This window comes from Dendronephthya gigantea, unplaced genomic scaffold, assembly GCF_004324835.1.
Source record: "Dendronephthya gigantea isolate DGI-Jeju-01 unplaced genomic scaffold, DenGig_1.0 000356F, whole genome shotgun sequence".
NCBI classification, from domain to species: Eukaryota; Metazoa; Cnidaria; class Anthozoa; order Malacalcyonacea; family Nephtheidae; genus Dendronephthya; species Dendronephthya gigantea.
The window spans coordinates 23,199-38,389 of NW_021163366.1; the positions used below are offsets into that span (position 1 = coordinate 23,199).

At 34.7% G+C, this 15,191-nt stretch overlaps 1 protein-coding gene across 1 annotated transcript in view; it reads right to left on the bottom strand.

Moving 5' to 3' along the window:
* Nucleotides 1-14,207: 14,207 nt before the first annotated feature.
* The window catches only part of LOC114542486 (neuronal acetylcholine receptor subunit alpha-5-like), a 40,994-nt gene continuing 40,010 nt past the window's right edge, over nt 14,208-15,191 (bottom strand). Inside the window, exon 5 of the mRNA XM_028562021.1 lies at nt 14,208-15,000. Coding sequence (XP_028417822.1) covers nt 14,208-15,000 — 793 coding nt within the window. The remainder of the gene's footprint in view (nt 15,001-15,191) is intronic.

The window sequence follows — 15,191 nt, forward strand, 5'->3', positions numbered from 1 at the left end:
ATCACAATACTTAAAGAATATACCATTAAAGTGTAGATGAGTTTACTACAGCTTCTCGATGTTTGCATACTAGGAGTAGCTATGTGTATATACAGCTTTAAGTTCATGGAAGAATTTGTTTCCATTTTTACCCTAATTGATTAGCTTCCAAATTATATGAATGGTGTGTACATTGTACATTGTACATATACATTCTCCTAGGAATATTATAATTTCATTACACTGCATAAATTCTATGCACAACAATAAAAACAAATGGCCATGCATGCAACATCAGCTTTTACCATTATCATTAACCTTTCGGATAATAATCTATTATAGCTTAAGAAAGTTTGCTATGTATTTTGTTCAATAATTGCTTTAAGGTGGTTTTAATTGTTTTTAGCCATCAGGGGTTGCAAGATTGAGAAAATTCCCAAAAGAGTTGGCCTTAACTTTGCTAAAGATGAAGAGGATTTTTCACCCAGTGAAAGAAGTTCCTGATTCATTATCTGCTCACCTATAGTTTTTAATATCTTACCAAGTAAAAAAACATCACTTGCTTTGCTCAACAATTTACTATTAAGTATAATTTCTGACATACTCCAGGAGCAATGTTTCATATATACTAAAACAACATTGCTTATAAATTAACAATCAGCTGATGAAAGATTGAAAATCATAACAGCTTAGTAGAAGTTCATGATAGGCTGTGTTTTTGCTACATATTTTTGAACAATTTGTGATGTTCCAATAATATTTTATAAAATGTGAAATGTTGTAACCCATCACATGTACATGATTGTTAAGGACTGTATAAAATTTAAATAATTGACTGAAATCTTAGTATTGCATTTGATCAACCTTGATAAAACACATTAACTGTGGATAAACCTACCATTGCAATGTGTATGACTGCTATGCAAATTAACATGGCAACCTAAAGATTATGCATGTTTGTTCATATTGATATTTTCCTTAATGGACAGACTTGAGGGACAATAAATGCCTAAACATTCGCACAGGCTGCGAACGCATAACCCATTAACCTCTTATCACCAGGTAATTTGTTAATAAAATGTTGAGATTACTCCCAACATGGTCTAGGGTATAGTCTATAGGCCGGCTATTGAATTCAACTGCACGATATTTAGTCACTCACCGAAGAGGTCCCTTACGCACAAACAGTATATGCGTTTTCGGTTTTGAACAATAAAAAATCCTTGAAATACGGTTAATATTCGTTATCATTTTACACGTATTAGCGAACATAAGGTGCTGTGGAAATCGCGCCATGCAATCTCATTTCTATTTCGCGCATTTTCTTCATCAGACTTCGTGGGAATCGTAGCATACAAATACTCGCCGGCATGCTCTTTAACTGCGACCAGAGTTTCCAGACTTTACCAAGCCCTTGGCATCCTTGACTCTCTTCCCTTATTTGTAAGCGCCAAAAAGATTTCTTACAGCCACAAACGCACGATCTCCTCGTTCAATGTTTATTAAACTCGAAAGCGCGCTTTTTGGTTTTTGCGCCAAATTATTTATAAAATTCCACTTCAATTTTTCACCATTCAAAATAAAGTTTAAAAATGTCAGCTGATGAATTTATTTTGTGGAAACACGGATTAAGTGAGAAGTGAGATATTCCAAGTGTGAATATTGGTCAGAATACGCGGCATATTCACGGCGTATTCACACTTAGAATACTGAAGAATACGATGCCGTATTCACACTAATATTCCATGTCGGAATACGCTTGCAATATGTGTTTTATTCACACCCGTATTCACATGTGAATACCTTAGAATACGGCGCTTTTCATGCAGTGAACTGACAGTTTGCTGTATAAAGGTTGCTTGACCTCACTCTGTAGTTGTAACCATAGCAATTTTCTTGACTAATACAGAGAATGTGGCACTCTCCCAAACGATGGATGATATGATTAGATATAAGATCGGATGGACGGAGTGCTTGGTTTCCTGCAAGAAAACATACAAACAATAACAGTTGATTAATTTTTTATTATATACCAGTTGTCGGAGTTGGTTTTTCGTAGCGCTTTATTGGCGAGAAGTGAAACCCGTCTGCTGGTGACAAAATCCCGGTGTCGCCCTTGTGTCGCCCAATGCGAACGAAGATATATATGTTATTTACCGATTGCGAGGCCCGGATCCAAAAAAAATGTAACGAGGCCGTAGGCCGGGGGACGTTTTTCAGACTCCAAAAAAACTATAAATTCTGCAAGCCATTTTAGAATTTTAATGCCTCTGCAACAACTCCTTATCCTAGTTGGTATATGTTTTTCATTTATAACAGTCTTTTCTACGCGAGGTAGGAGATCTTTTACAATTGTTAACTAACGTTTTTTAATGTTAGTTTTTGGCTTCGTTCTTCTCTTCTCTTCGGATTCTTCGTCCTTTCGGACCTCGTTGTTTTCTGTTCTTGTCTTTGGTTGTCTGTCCTGTAAGGTTGAGCTTCTTAACGTTTCACATGCTTTCTACTCCGCTAGTCCACTGAAGGTTGGGGTGTTGTGCACGCCCTTTTATAGTAACGGTTGAGGGAAACTTGCAGACGTCATCAACCAGAGTGGGCTGATCCTTATCCAACCAATCAGCGTTGTAAGTTAGAAATGTGGGTTGGTCTTAGAAGCTCGTTCCAGCTCTCATATCTTGTTTGTTTAAGGCGTTGTCGCCCTAGTCGAGTTGGTCTTTTGGTCAATCGATCAATATTTAAAAATGTTCACAACTTAAAATATTCATCATCAACAACTAGTAATAATTACAAACAATACGTTTGTGAACAATATCTTTCAAGTTAAACTATTTTCACTCTTATTTTATCGAATTGAACTTTTGATGACGTAATCTATTACATGCTTGACCGCGCAACATTTTTAACACAATTGATTAACATAAGAACTTGAATGGCCTACAGCACGTACACTTTTTTATAAAATGCGACTATTTAGATAAGTGAAGACTTAAGACTGTTTGTCCACGTATTAGTTTTGAGAGGATTATAAATATTTTCACCTTATTACTTATTTAATCCCACGATATGTGGCGATATATAAGGCGATTAATGTTTGCTAATGGCCGAAAATTATAGTTACTCAGGCGCTTGTGGCAAAAATCATTCACTAATCCCTGCCATGCTATTGATATTTTTATTTTTACAGCTATTTTTATGTGCATATCTCTAAACTCAATAAAGCCTTGCGTAACAGTTGTTTGGTTTTGTCGTTTTGATAATAATGACTGTCTAGAAGTGGATCTATTTTAGAGGTGGGGGGGGGGGTGTTGTTAAAATTGGTGTATTCATTACTTATAGACCTGTTTAAAGCTTTACAATTTACATCGGGCTGGATGCACCATTCAGGCCGCTTTGAAACGTTTTTCAGCGAATCAAATTGTTTTATTTACACCGTTACAAAATAAAACGAATTAATTGACGAGAAATAGCAATTATGTACGGGGCACGTGGACTTGCAAGCGATCTTTAGACTAGGTCTCCAATAAAAAGTACATAATTAAGGAATAGATCTTTCATTGTTTAACTTCTTGTTTGGTTTTTTCTTGACAGGTGGTATTGACCGTCGATATTTCGACAGTCTTCGGGTCCACAAAACATAAATATTTTTTTTCGTTCAGTCGCAGCGAATAAGTCTTAAATGTTTATAATTTTCATGTCTTTTTAAGGGTGAAAGATCGTTTTCCACTATATGCTAATTTGTTTCCGCGAAGTTATAAAAAGAAGGAAGCGATCCTAATTTTTTTTTCAGATCGGATCACATTGCCGGATTTCAAGCTTGGCATCGCGCCACAGGAAGTGCCTAATTCAAAATTGCGTTTCACCTAGAGCAGGGGTAGAAGAAGATGGTAGAAAATAGCGAAGTATATGCAATCAGGGGCGTACTTTAGGGGGTGTGGCATTCCTCCCAGCCAGCAACTCATTAATCTTATAGTCAGTTATAAATTAGTCTTATAGTCAGTTATTAGTATTTCGTGCCGAGCTTTGTCTTGAATAATGCGCTCTGAAATTTCAGTTAACATATTATATGGTATAACCTCGGTATAAAATTCGGCACATAACGGTCTACTCTTTCAGTCAGTTAAATTGTGTATATTAAATGTTTGTAGTAACACAGACATCTGCGGAAAAAATTTTACGAAAAAATAGGAAGAATCTAGAGCATTTAAACTTCAAAAATTTCTTACTCTGCACCGACCAAGGTGGCGTATCGTTAGCCTATGGACCCCGGATCCTAAGCATAACTTATTATAATGTATTCGTTTTTTGTAACAATTCATCGTTTCACCAAATCGAGCAATTTATGCCGTAACAGATGACGTCTTAGAAATAATTGCAGCCTAAAATCCGGTTTCCAAAAGATAAAATTTTTAAAATTCTTGGAGCTTTGACAACTTTCCATGTGAACACTCGTATCTCCGCTAAAATTATTACGCGTACTCTTGTAAATTAGAGTCACAAAGCTTAGGATACCCCGATATTGGTTTTTTCAATAATTATAACAATATCCGCCAATTAACGACTGGGTGCAATTTACGACCATCTTCTTGATACAGAGAGTGTATTCCAAATTTTCCACTGAAAAGTTTGCGAGTCGCGAACAAACTTAGAAAAAAAGGATGTAGAATGTTTAAGAGCCTACCTTCACTGATCCTCTTAAAATTCCTCAATGTACATGGTTTGCCATCTTCCGCTTGTTGTGAATTAACCGTTGGCAAAATTACCACAAACAATAAAATGGAAATTAACATTTTGCACTAGAAATATAAATGCGACGTGTTCCGTCTGTGCTCCAATGAGTTAATGTACGGTAATTAATTGCACCAGTTGGTTCAAATTGCTTCAAAATTGAAAACATTCAATTGGTGCTTTAATTGCATGACAGATCTAAAGTTTGTTTACGTTCATTAGCATTTGATTAGGCACATTAAAAGTTCGGCGTCGAAAACGGGCTAAGGTAATTGTAAGTGCTTTATTAAAATGCCCATGGCAGCTGCAGCGTTTCATGAATCGAAACATTTCAATGCATTTCTATCAAATCGAGCTGATCAAAGTCTAAAAAAACTGAAAAAACGAAAAAACTGAATTATCATATCCTTTTTACACGGCACTAGAAAATTTTATTCTAAAAAACGTGTATCAAACGCGTGTTCTCATTGGAAGAAGCCGACGGGAATTAATTCGAAATAAAACTTGAGTGAGTACAGGATGTCCCAAGAAACTACTTCGGTTTGCTTGATCATAACTTTTAAAGCATGCAGTGAAGCCATTACACGCAATTCTACGCACGCGCGAATGAAGATTGTAATGAATAAGGTTCTGATGTGACAGTGTAATTGAAAGTGTAATTTCAATTTTGATAGGACAAATATCACTAGATCGACTGTAAAACATTTAGGGTTGACTGCATCTTTGTCTTTTTGAACCTTGAATTTTAAACATATGCTAGCTGCAAAAGTCCATAAACTACCTGCACGCGTAATGGCATAATGGCATACAAATCATACAAACATTATTAGTATTACTTATTACTATTATTATTAATTTATTAGATCTCCCAAAAGGGCTTTTAAGATCAATTTACAAAATTATATAAAACTGTTTAAATTACACTTTATATATAATATTTACATAAGTTCAGGGACCGCGGAGGGGGGGATGGGGGGCTTTAGCCCCCCCAATAATTTTCAAAATACATGTGATTCCTTTATAGCGATTTTTATATGGCCATAATAATACGAATAAAAACTTCTTATAGTAAGTTGTGTAATCATAATTATGTGTTCACTATCCGTGTTGGTGAACAATGTTTTCATTGAAGTGTTTACAAGAAAAATATAAACAGATAAGTATGGTCCCCCCCGAGGGTTCACTCTTTCGGCTTCGCTAGCCCCCCAATCCAAAAACTGCTCCGCGGTCCCTGAAGTTAGAATAAAATATTAATCCTTAGAAAAATGTTTTGAAAGCATTGTCCGCTTTAACTCCTTTTTAAAAGTTATAACATTGCAAATGTCTTTAAGCTCATCATCTAAGTCGTTCGATAAGCTACACACTCGCTCTAACAATAACATTAGCTATGTTAAAGTATCTGCTCATATATCCAATTAAACCAAAATAGACTAGTGATGATTAACGTAATAAAGACTAACCATATAGACTAACCAAAATAAGTCCCCAGTAATCGAAAATAGATTCAGATATAAATACATATATATAAATAAGTGTAGAGAAAACTATGTTACCAAAAAGGTATATTCGGACTGAACAGTCACATACCATACCATAAAAGTATATTCATTCTCTTATGAAAACTGTATTCCATTTATAGTAAAATAACTGTGTAAAGATAGATTAACCCAAATTGCTGTAACCATATAAATACGAGTGATTCTGTAACAAATACATTAGATGAAAAAGCTTCCAAACGTTGTATGTTGTGCTTCTGACTCAAGGTAGAGAGATGACAACATTACGAAACTTAACAAGCTAAATACTCGATACTCCATCGATAATATTATATAATATATACTGATTTGCATGAGTTTGAAATACTTGTTGTGTGTCAATATCTGATCGCTAATAGTGAAAAAATTATTATAATTTTTGTCATGTTATTTTTAGGTCTTTTCATCCTAAAATTTCATTGGGGTGGAACATTGCATGGACAACCACGAAACTAAGATCTAACTCACATGCAATGCATGCCGAGAGTTTATTAAAAAAATATTCGTTATATATTTTTTAAATATAACATAAATATGGGGAAAGAAAATGAGATAAATGAGTAATTTGTTTCATTGAAATTTGCATATATATAACAGGTCGATTAGTTTTTGACATAATTATTGACCACCCGCATATTCCCATTAACCCGTCATCGAGATGAAAGATCTTTTTGACTTCAGACCTTCTTGACTTTGATATATTTTAATATCAAATAATAAATTATACCCATGCAGTCGTGTTATAAATTATGAAATATGAATACATGTAAAAACCGCTAGAACAAAAACTGGATAATAATTAAACATTTTACATGTATCTCATACAAATATAATTTTTTAAAATATGCCTTTAAATTAATATATAAGCTGAATGCTGGCATTATCTGCGGCCTGGGCTACTACATATATTTGAAAAATACATGTATTTTGAGTGCTTAAATAATAAATATGCCTTCAATTTAGCCTTGAAAACTTGATGCGAATAACATTAATTCTCTATATATTAATCAGTCAAAATTTTATTAGTATTAACAGTATGCATGGAGATATACTTCCTTTTTTCATATTTCGCTGTTTCTTGCTAACTATTTATAGTTCTTTTGGATGAGTACTAACTCTATATAGCTACCATAGACGGTATTTGCCTTCAATTAGGAAACACAACGACAGCAGCTATTAATACAATGGATCATTGAAACGAAATGAATAATTAAAATAAGAAGTTTTAAGCGGCGGGGGGCAAACCAGTGAACTCTATATATGGAAGGTTCGCTCTAGTACATTGAGTAATCTAAAAGTGAAGCCAAACATGGCGGATCATGAAGGCTGTTTGGGTACCGAACCTGACCACCACGAATGAGCGGTTAAAATTTATCGAAGAGATCTCGGTCAATTTTGTAAACACAACACAAATATACGGCATAAGTTCCGTCTCTAGAAAGAGTAACATTGCCAGATAAGGTTTTAACGAATTGTATGTATTCATTTTTAAAAACTTTATAACTTAAAAACTTATAGTTTTAAAATTCGTGTTTTTAATTTCCACGCGCGTTTTACGCTCCGTGGAGGTCTGGTTTGGTACTCAGCAGCCTTCATGATCCGCCATGTTTAGCTTCTCTTTTTGAACAGAGCGAGCCTTCCATATAATATCTAGAGTTCACTGGGGCAAACAAAACGAAGAGGAAGCCTAAAATTATACAAGTAAATGCGAACCTGGAGAACGCCTTTGCAATGAATGGTTTTAATTCGGAGAGTAGGCATTATATTATCAAATGGTGAATGCATGTGTGATAGTGTAACATGATAGAAAAGGCCACATGCAAGACTGCCCTTTATTTCCGGCGCCCCTGCCTATTTGGGAGTTTTAGACGTCGCTTACGTTCTGTTTACACTTTATAATAGCAAATCTGCAAATCTTAAAAGTGTAATTTGAATTTTGAAACAACGAATGTCAATACAAAAATTTCAAAGTCGACTGCATACCCTAAATACATATTCGAAAGATAGCATTTACCGTTTAATCTTTGTCTTTTGAAATATTTTCTACTGTACGGTCTTTTCTGAAGGTTCATTCTTAGATATAAAAATTCACTTAAGCCGCAATTGTCCATATGTAAACCGTGCATGTATCAATTAACAGAATATTAGCTATGATTAAAACAAGCTTTATGGCTTCTATTGTTGCTCTAAGAAAAAGGGGAATCTTACACCTAGTTTTGTTGCTCTGGTAATCCTTTCATTGCAACTTTCACTACGATAAATGGACAGGTACTAAGAAGCCTGTCTAGCAGTGGACCTACTTTAGAGGTGGGGGGGAGGTGTTGTTAAAATTGGTGTATTTATTACTTATAGACCTAAAGTAAGCGCCGGGGATTCGTTGAAATATTCCCGAAGTGATGATCTACAGGGTTGTTTAAAAGAGTACAAATTTACCTACGTTGCACAACTTTGGAATTAAGGTTATAGTAACTTAATAAGTTACAAAGATTTAATATTCCTTTGTTATTATAACAAAAGGGCTAATTGCAGATCCCTCTGGTCCCTTCGGAGAAAGACGGCATGATAGTACAATGTTGCACCACTCAGGGCTGCTGCAACAATTAAGGCAGCATGCAAATATCAATGGAAATCCACTTTGCCTTTATGGTGATCCAGCCTATCCTCTAGAGGTCTATCTTCAAGGCCTTTATATTCAAACAACGCCAGATTACACCTGAAATGCAGCACTAAAATAAGGCCATGAGTGCAGTTCATTTCTCAGTGGAGTGGATTTTTGGCTGCATCAGCAATTATTATTATTTTCATTTTGTTGATTTTAAAAAAAAACAGAAAATTAATTTAAGTACCGTTGGAAAAATGTATGCTGTATGTGAATTATTACCAAATACAAATACTTGTTTATATGCGCATATATAACTACATTACATTTGGGCTTTTGCCTCCAAACTTAGGAAAATATTTTCTATGATGGATAATTCCCTTTTTGTTGTTTGTTATTTCATTCAAAGTTTTCTCTTCAACACAAGGTTAATACTTGTATAATAAACATTGTAATATTCTTCACTTCACCCCAAAAATAAGCTCATCGGCCTCTTTAGCTGCTACGTTCTATCCAAACTATCTTGGCATTTCACCGTTCGACACTGTCAAGATCGTGGATCTCCAAGCATATTCATTCTGTAGGTAACCAGTACATTCGTAAATGGCTTGAGATCCCAATATCAGGAACGCTAAGTACTGTTTCTATAACCCGCATTGAATTTGGTCAAAACATTATTTTATACATCCTTCTTCTGTCAAATTTACCCAGTGTCAAGCCGTCATTCGAAATGCCCAAGAGCACTCTCCTAACGAAGCTATAAATAATTGTGGAAATCCACTAGCAGCCATACATTATATAATTAATCCAATACGACATATGCAACTCCACTAAAGACGTATTAAAACAGTTTCGCTCTGGTCATGATGATAGACTTCAAAACCACCTTACTAATCAAGGATCCTTTTCCTCGAGTATTACCAAGTTCGCCTTACCACATCTCAACAAGGTCTGGTCATCAGCTCAAACAAAACTTCCTTTACAACATTTACAACTTTACCATACTCTGTTTAAACAACTCTCTTCCCACGCGAAAAAATATTCATAAATGGGGAATATCTCCAAGTTTGTAATTATAGTTTGTAAGCATAGTTTGTAAATTTCTAATCGGGGGGGGTCATTATAGCGAAAGCATTACCTAATTTAATATGGCCAAGCTACACTGAGGAAAAAGTGAAAAAGCACTCACATATTTTCTTTTTAGTAATCTCCGCAATGGGCAAAACTGCTTTAGATGGTGTAAAATAAAAAGACCCACGTGTGAAAATATAAAATGCATAGTCAATATCGGAAACGAGGCATTCCAAGATTTCCTGAGCTCCGCAATGTGGTGTTTGCCTTGCGAAAAAACTGTGCATAATACGTGCAGATGAAAACAAATGTTTAAACAAGCGCTCTGAACTGCTTTCAAAATGCTGCTATAGAACAAGTTTAATAACGGAAATTTTAGGCGCGCGCAAACATAGGCGCGTGAGAGACGAGAAACCGTTAATGCATGACGTAATCTAATATTGTAATGAATTTTTGTTTAGTCGCTTGATGATCGCTTTGCTTTTATAGCTTAGCGTGAAACAGTGTGTAGCGATGGCTTTATTTTGAAATTAAAGAATTAGTGAAATATTATTTATGTGCTTTTTTTTGGTATTGAGCACTCTACTTGGTATTGAGAACTCTACTTATTACAAACCAACTAAATTTTGAGTATAAATATACATCGGAATGACGACTACTTCAACTAACTACGGCTTATCTCATGAAGGAGGTTTAAGAAATTGCTTATATATAATGTATTATATAATATAATATTGATAACTGAATCATTAAATATATTAATTTTAAAATTTTAATGTAACAATAAACTGAATACAAAAAATTTATTCTGAAAATCAATAATTTTGATCAAAATATTGATAATTACAATAAATTATCAGGTATTAAATGCATCCAATATAAGATGTCATTAAACCAATGGAGCCAAATAAAACACCAAAGGCCATCAGAAGGGCATCCAAAGCCGCAGCTGGTGTTCAGCATATTAAAAGATAGTAAACTAAATATCACATATTTAAAGAGTGTCTCAAGTGCATAGTCAAAAAAGTTCCATTCCAGGCTGGATTGCTTTAATGACAAGTTCAAGAAGGAAACTTAACTTTCAAAGTTAAGAATTTAAGAAGAGATGACAAGAAGTTTACACTTTCATGGTCCATCACAAAACGCGCGTCATATATATATATATATATATATATATATATATATATATATATATATATATATATATATATATATATATATATATATATATATATATATATATATATATATATATATATATATATATATATATATATATATATATATATATATATATATATATACGTGATTTTATATATCGCCGATATTTTTTGAAAAACTCCTTTGTAGTTTGTAATTATTTCGTAAACTATAAAATGATGCCAACGAACTTTATGGGTGTTATTTTGCGTTTTAAATGTGGTTAAATATGGAGATATTAGCGAAAACAGCATGGTGTTGTGATGCCTTCAATGGAGTGAAAGTTTGAATTTGAGAGTTTGGGTAATATCCTAAAGTCTTAAGCATGATTTTACCGTAAGTAAAAAGCTTTTTATATTATGTTTATATCAGGAAAATTTGAAAAAAAAACATTGATAATTTGCGGCGAATGGAAGCATTTTCCAACTAGTTTTTTTTTGCACTCGTATTAAACTACTTTTTTTTCGCTACGCCGGTTGCCAAATGCGATAGAGCGATGTTAATCAAACGTGCACAGCCGCTGACCGAGCAAAGTAGAAAATTGTGTGCCAGGCCCCACAACACTTTTAGGTTAAAGTCCGAGCTAATTGTCTTTAAAATCTACCATGAAAATTTATCAAGTTAGCTTTATTACTCTTTGATTTATCATGCACGAGAATAAGGGTTAGTTTGTTATAGGAAAAGCGACGAAAAAGGTTTTGAGTATATTCATAAATTATAGAGAACAATAGAATAGTAAAACAAAACCATCCAATAAGCTGCTAAAAATTTTTTTTATACGCGTGGTAGTAGGATTTTTACAATTTTGAAACTAATGTTCTTAAATGCTTGCTTATTGATTAGCTATTTCTTTTCGAGAGTTTATCGTTACTGCTGTGTCTGTCCGTTTTTATCATTACTGTCTGTTTTTACCTGTACTGTCCTGAGTCTTTATTGTTACTGTACGTTTTGTCTTGTTGAATGTTTCATATGAGTTTTACTCCGTTTTTCCTCTTAAGTTTCGGGTGTTGCAAACTGCATGCCTTAAAATATAGGGGGTGGGTTGGTCTTTGAGGTTTCCTTTAGCTCCCATGCATAGCCTGTATTTTTTCTTCAACTTTGGCGATCCATCTCTTTTGTGAGGAACATTTGTATAAATATTTCATAATTTTGATGAATACTGACTTGGTCGGGACTGTAAGAAACAAAACTTCTTCGTCGACGAAGCTACTTAACACTAGTATTTTTACGCTATGCTAAGAATCGGTATTCTTTTCTACGTCACAAACCACAATACGTATAACGGAGCAAAAGTTCGCACAGGAAGTGGCAAAAATCGCGATTTTGGAGAGCTATAAAAATCTTTTGAGAAAGCCAATTTTGATTCGGTTTTCACAAATGAAATCAGGAGAGTGAGCACTTTAAATTGAGCTTATAAAAAAGGGGTCGAAAATTTCGTTGCAGTAGCACTGCGTCCAGTCTCATGTCCATGTATGCAAGCATTCTGGCCATCTGGAAAGATCAAGGGAACGCTAAGATTTTCATGCGTTTTAAATTTCGTATTTGCATGACCACGGAGGCCTTCACTGGTACCTCGTTGGGGGAATATCTGGCTCATCCATCACATTAACAAGGAACGGGTGGGCATAGTCGTATTTGTCTGCTTTGGACTGAGGAGAGGTAAACCATAAACTTATGGTTTAAAGGAGCTGGAGAAGTTGTGCCCGATTGTCTTGAGCAGACGACCAAACAATGAAGATCGGTCTAGTATTGCCATAAGTAGAAGTATATTTATGAATAGAAAACATGCGTTTCCTTCGACCCGGTCTTCAAGTCGTTTCAGCACTCGTAGGACAGTTGTGAACATTCCTTCAGCAGTTTTTTTGATCAGCTATTGTTTTTTGGGGGGTATTTGTCGTCACTGTCGTTTTTTCTTTGTTTTTTTCTGTCTTGTTAATTACACGTTTCATAATTACGACTCTTACTCCATCGGACCACCGGAGTTTCGAGTGTTGTCCATCCCCTTGTAATAAATTATAGTGACGGTTGAGTCACACTTAAACACATCATACCCCCGAGTGGAGTGGGATGATCCTTATGCAATCAGCTATGTAAGTGTGAACTGTGGGTTGGTCTTAAAAGCTCGCTCCAGCTCTCATATAGCTATTATTCATATATGTGGAGTTGATGCTGTAGCAGAGATGGTCTTTTGCTCAGTCAATCAATGCTTAAAAATGTTCACAACTTAAATATCATCAATAACTAGCACAAATTTTCAAACATACCTTTGTGAATTGTGAACCTTGTTTTACAATTGATTACATCTACTACATTTTTTAATCGAATTATGCTTTCTATGACTTAATGCTTATAAGATTCTCTATCACGCGTATAATATAAAACACAATTGATTGACATAAATATGAACTTTGCAGCCGCCTAAAGCACCTTTTTTTAAGGTTAAATTTTGAATATTCAGATATATACACTGGCGGTCAAAAAGAACTGTTCAAATGTTGCTAGTATCGTATGTAACAGGAATCGCAACAATCTATCTTTTATTGTACACTAGCGGTCAAAATGAGCTGTTTAGATACAATTTCATAATAAAGAAGCGAATATAGGAGAAAGCTTCATAGGCATTTTGTATAATTCTCCTATTCCAAACAATATTTCAATAATGTAATGCAACCTGCCTCACTTCCAAGATATAGTCAAACAACAATGCTTGCTGGAAGAGGGAGTGACAGAAATGGATTGGCCTGCACAGTCAAAAGACCTTAACCCCATTGAAAATTTGTGGGACAATGTCAAGGGGATAGTGCAAGAAAGGAATTCATTCATAAACGGTCCATGATTTATGCGTTGCTGTAAAGACTGTCGATAGGATGAATTTCTTTTGACCGCTAAGATTACCACCATAACAAAAAGTATGCCAAGCCGATGTAAGGACGTCATCAATTATAAGGCCAAAGGAAGGTCAACAAAATATTAATATTTCATACAGCTTAGCATGTAATCTAGAGCATTTTAACTTGTTTTGAGCAGTTCTTTTTGACCGCCAGTGTATATACGAATCATTTAATATGTTTACATATATTTTTACCCTTACTCATTAGTACTCAAATCTTTTCTTTTCTACGAAACAAAAAAATTAAAATCATGAAAGTAAACAAAAATATAATGAGGGAAGATATACGAACACATGTTGCTGCTGTTGGGTGTGCACTTTCCGAATTATCTTCAGACTTTACATTAAACCACCAATTCGAAAAACTAGAGATCTTTTTCACGCATAGTGAGGTTATAAATATGTGAAAAGAACTAAGTACGATTAACATAAGCATATCAACGGAAAATTTTAGAAGAGCAGGAATAGGATCTGCAGTTTTTGGTAACTCAGACGATATGATTACATTGTGTACAGAAACAGAAACTACAATTGTGAGTACAATACTTATCTGGGCTTCAATATTCAAGGGTAAAATAAAACTATAAATAGCTAAACTTGTAACCAAAATCAAAGGAATTATCATTTGATTTTTGTAGTAATCTGGACGACGTTGAATCTTCAAAGACAGGGTAATATAAGGATGAGGTGAAATTTCAGGTTTATAGTATCCGAAATCTTGACTCAAGGTAGCACTTTGTAGAATCCATTCCCCGCTTGTGATATAATGGCTCAAATCTGCATTTCGGTCGGAGTATGTCATGTTGATTTTTTCTCCCGGATGCGTCCACGAACCAATTTGAATGGGACATTTCTGTTCGTCAAAAGGAAAGTCTGTGAGATCTAAAGTGCAATAACTGTTTAATGTTACTGGAGCCTGCCACGTACAATATCCATCTTTAGTGATGACCATTTTTGTCCGTAAACGATGGTGAAGAATTACAATTTCACTTTCAAAACCTGCCCTGAAACATTCAAAAAGAAGGAGGTAACTATGGTTCACTGTGGGTTCTAGAAACCAGGATATGTCTATTGGGATTAAACTAAAAGATAGGCGTGACAACCGTGATTTAATTAATCCACAAAAACGGAAAATTGCTTCGGAATGAGCAGGCCAAAGGCGAGCAAGTATAGAAATATCCTAATTCGTGCAGCA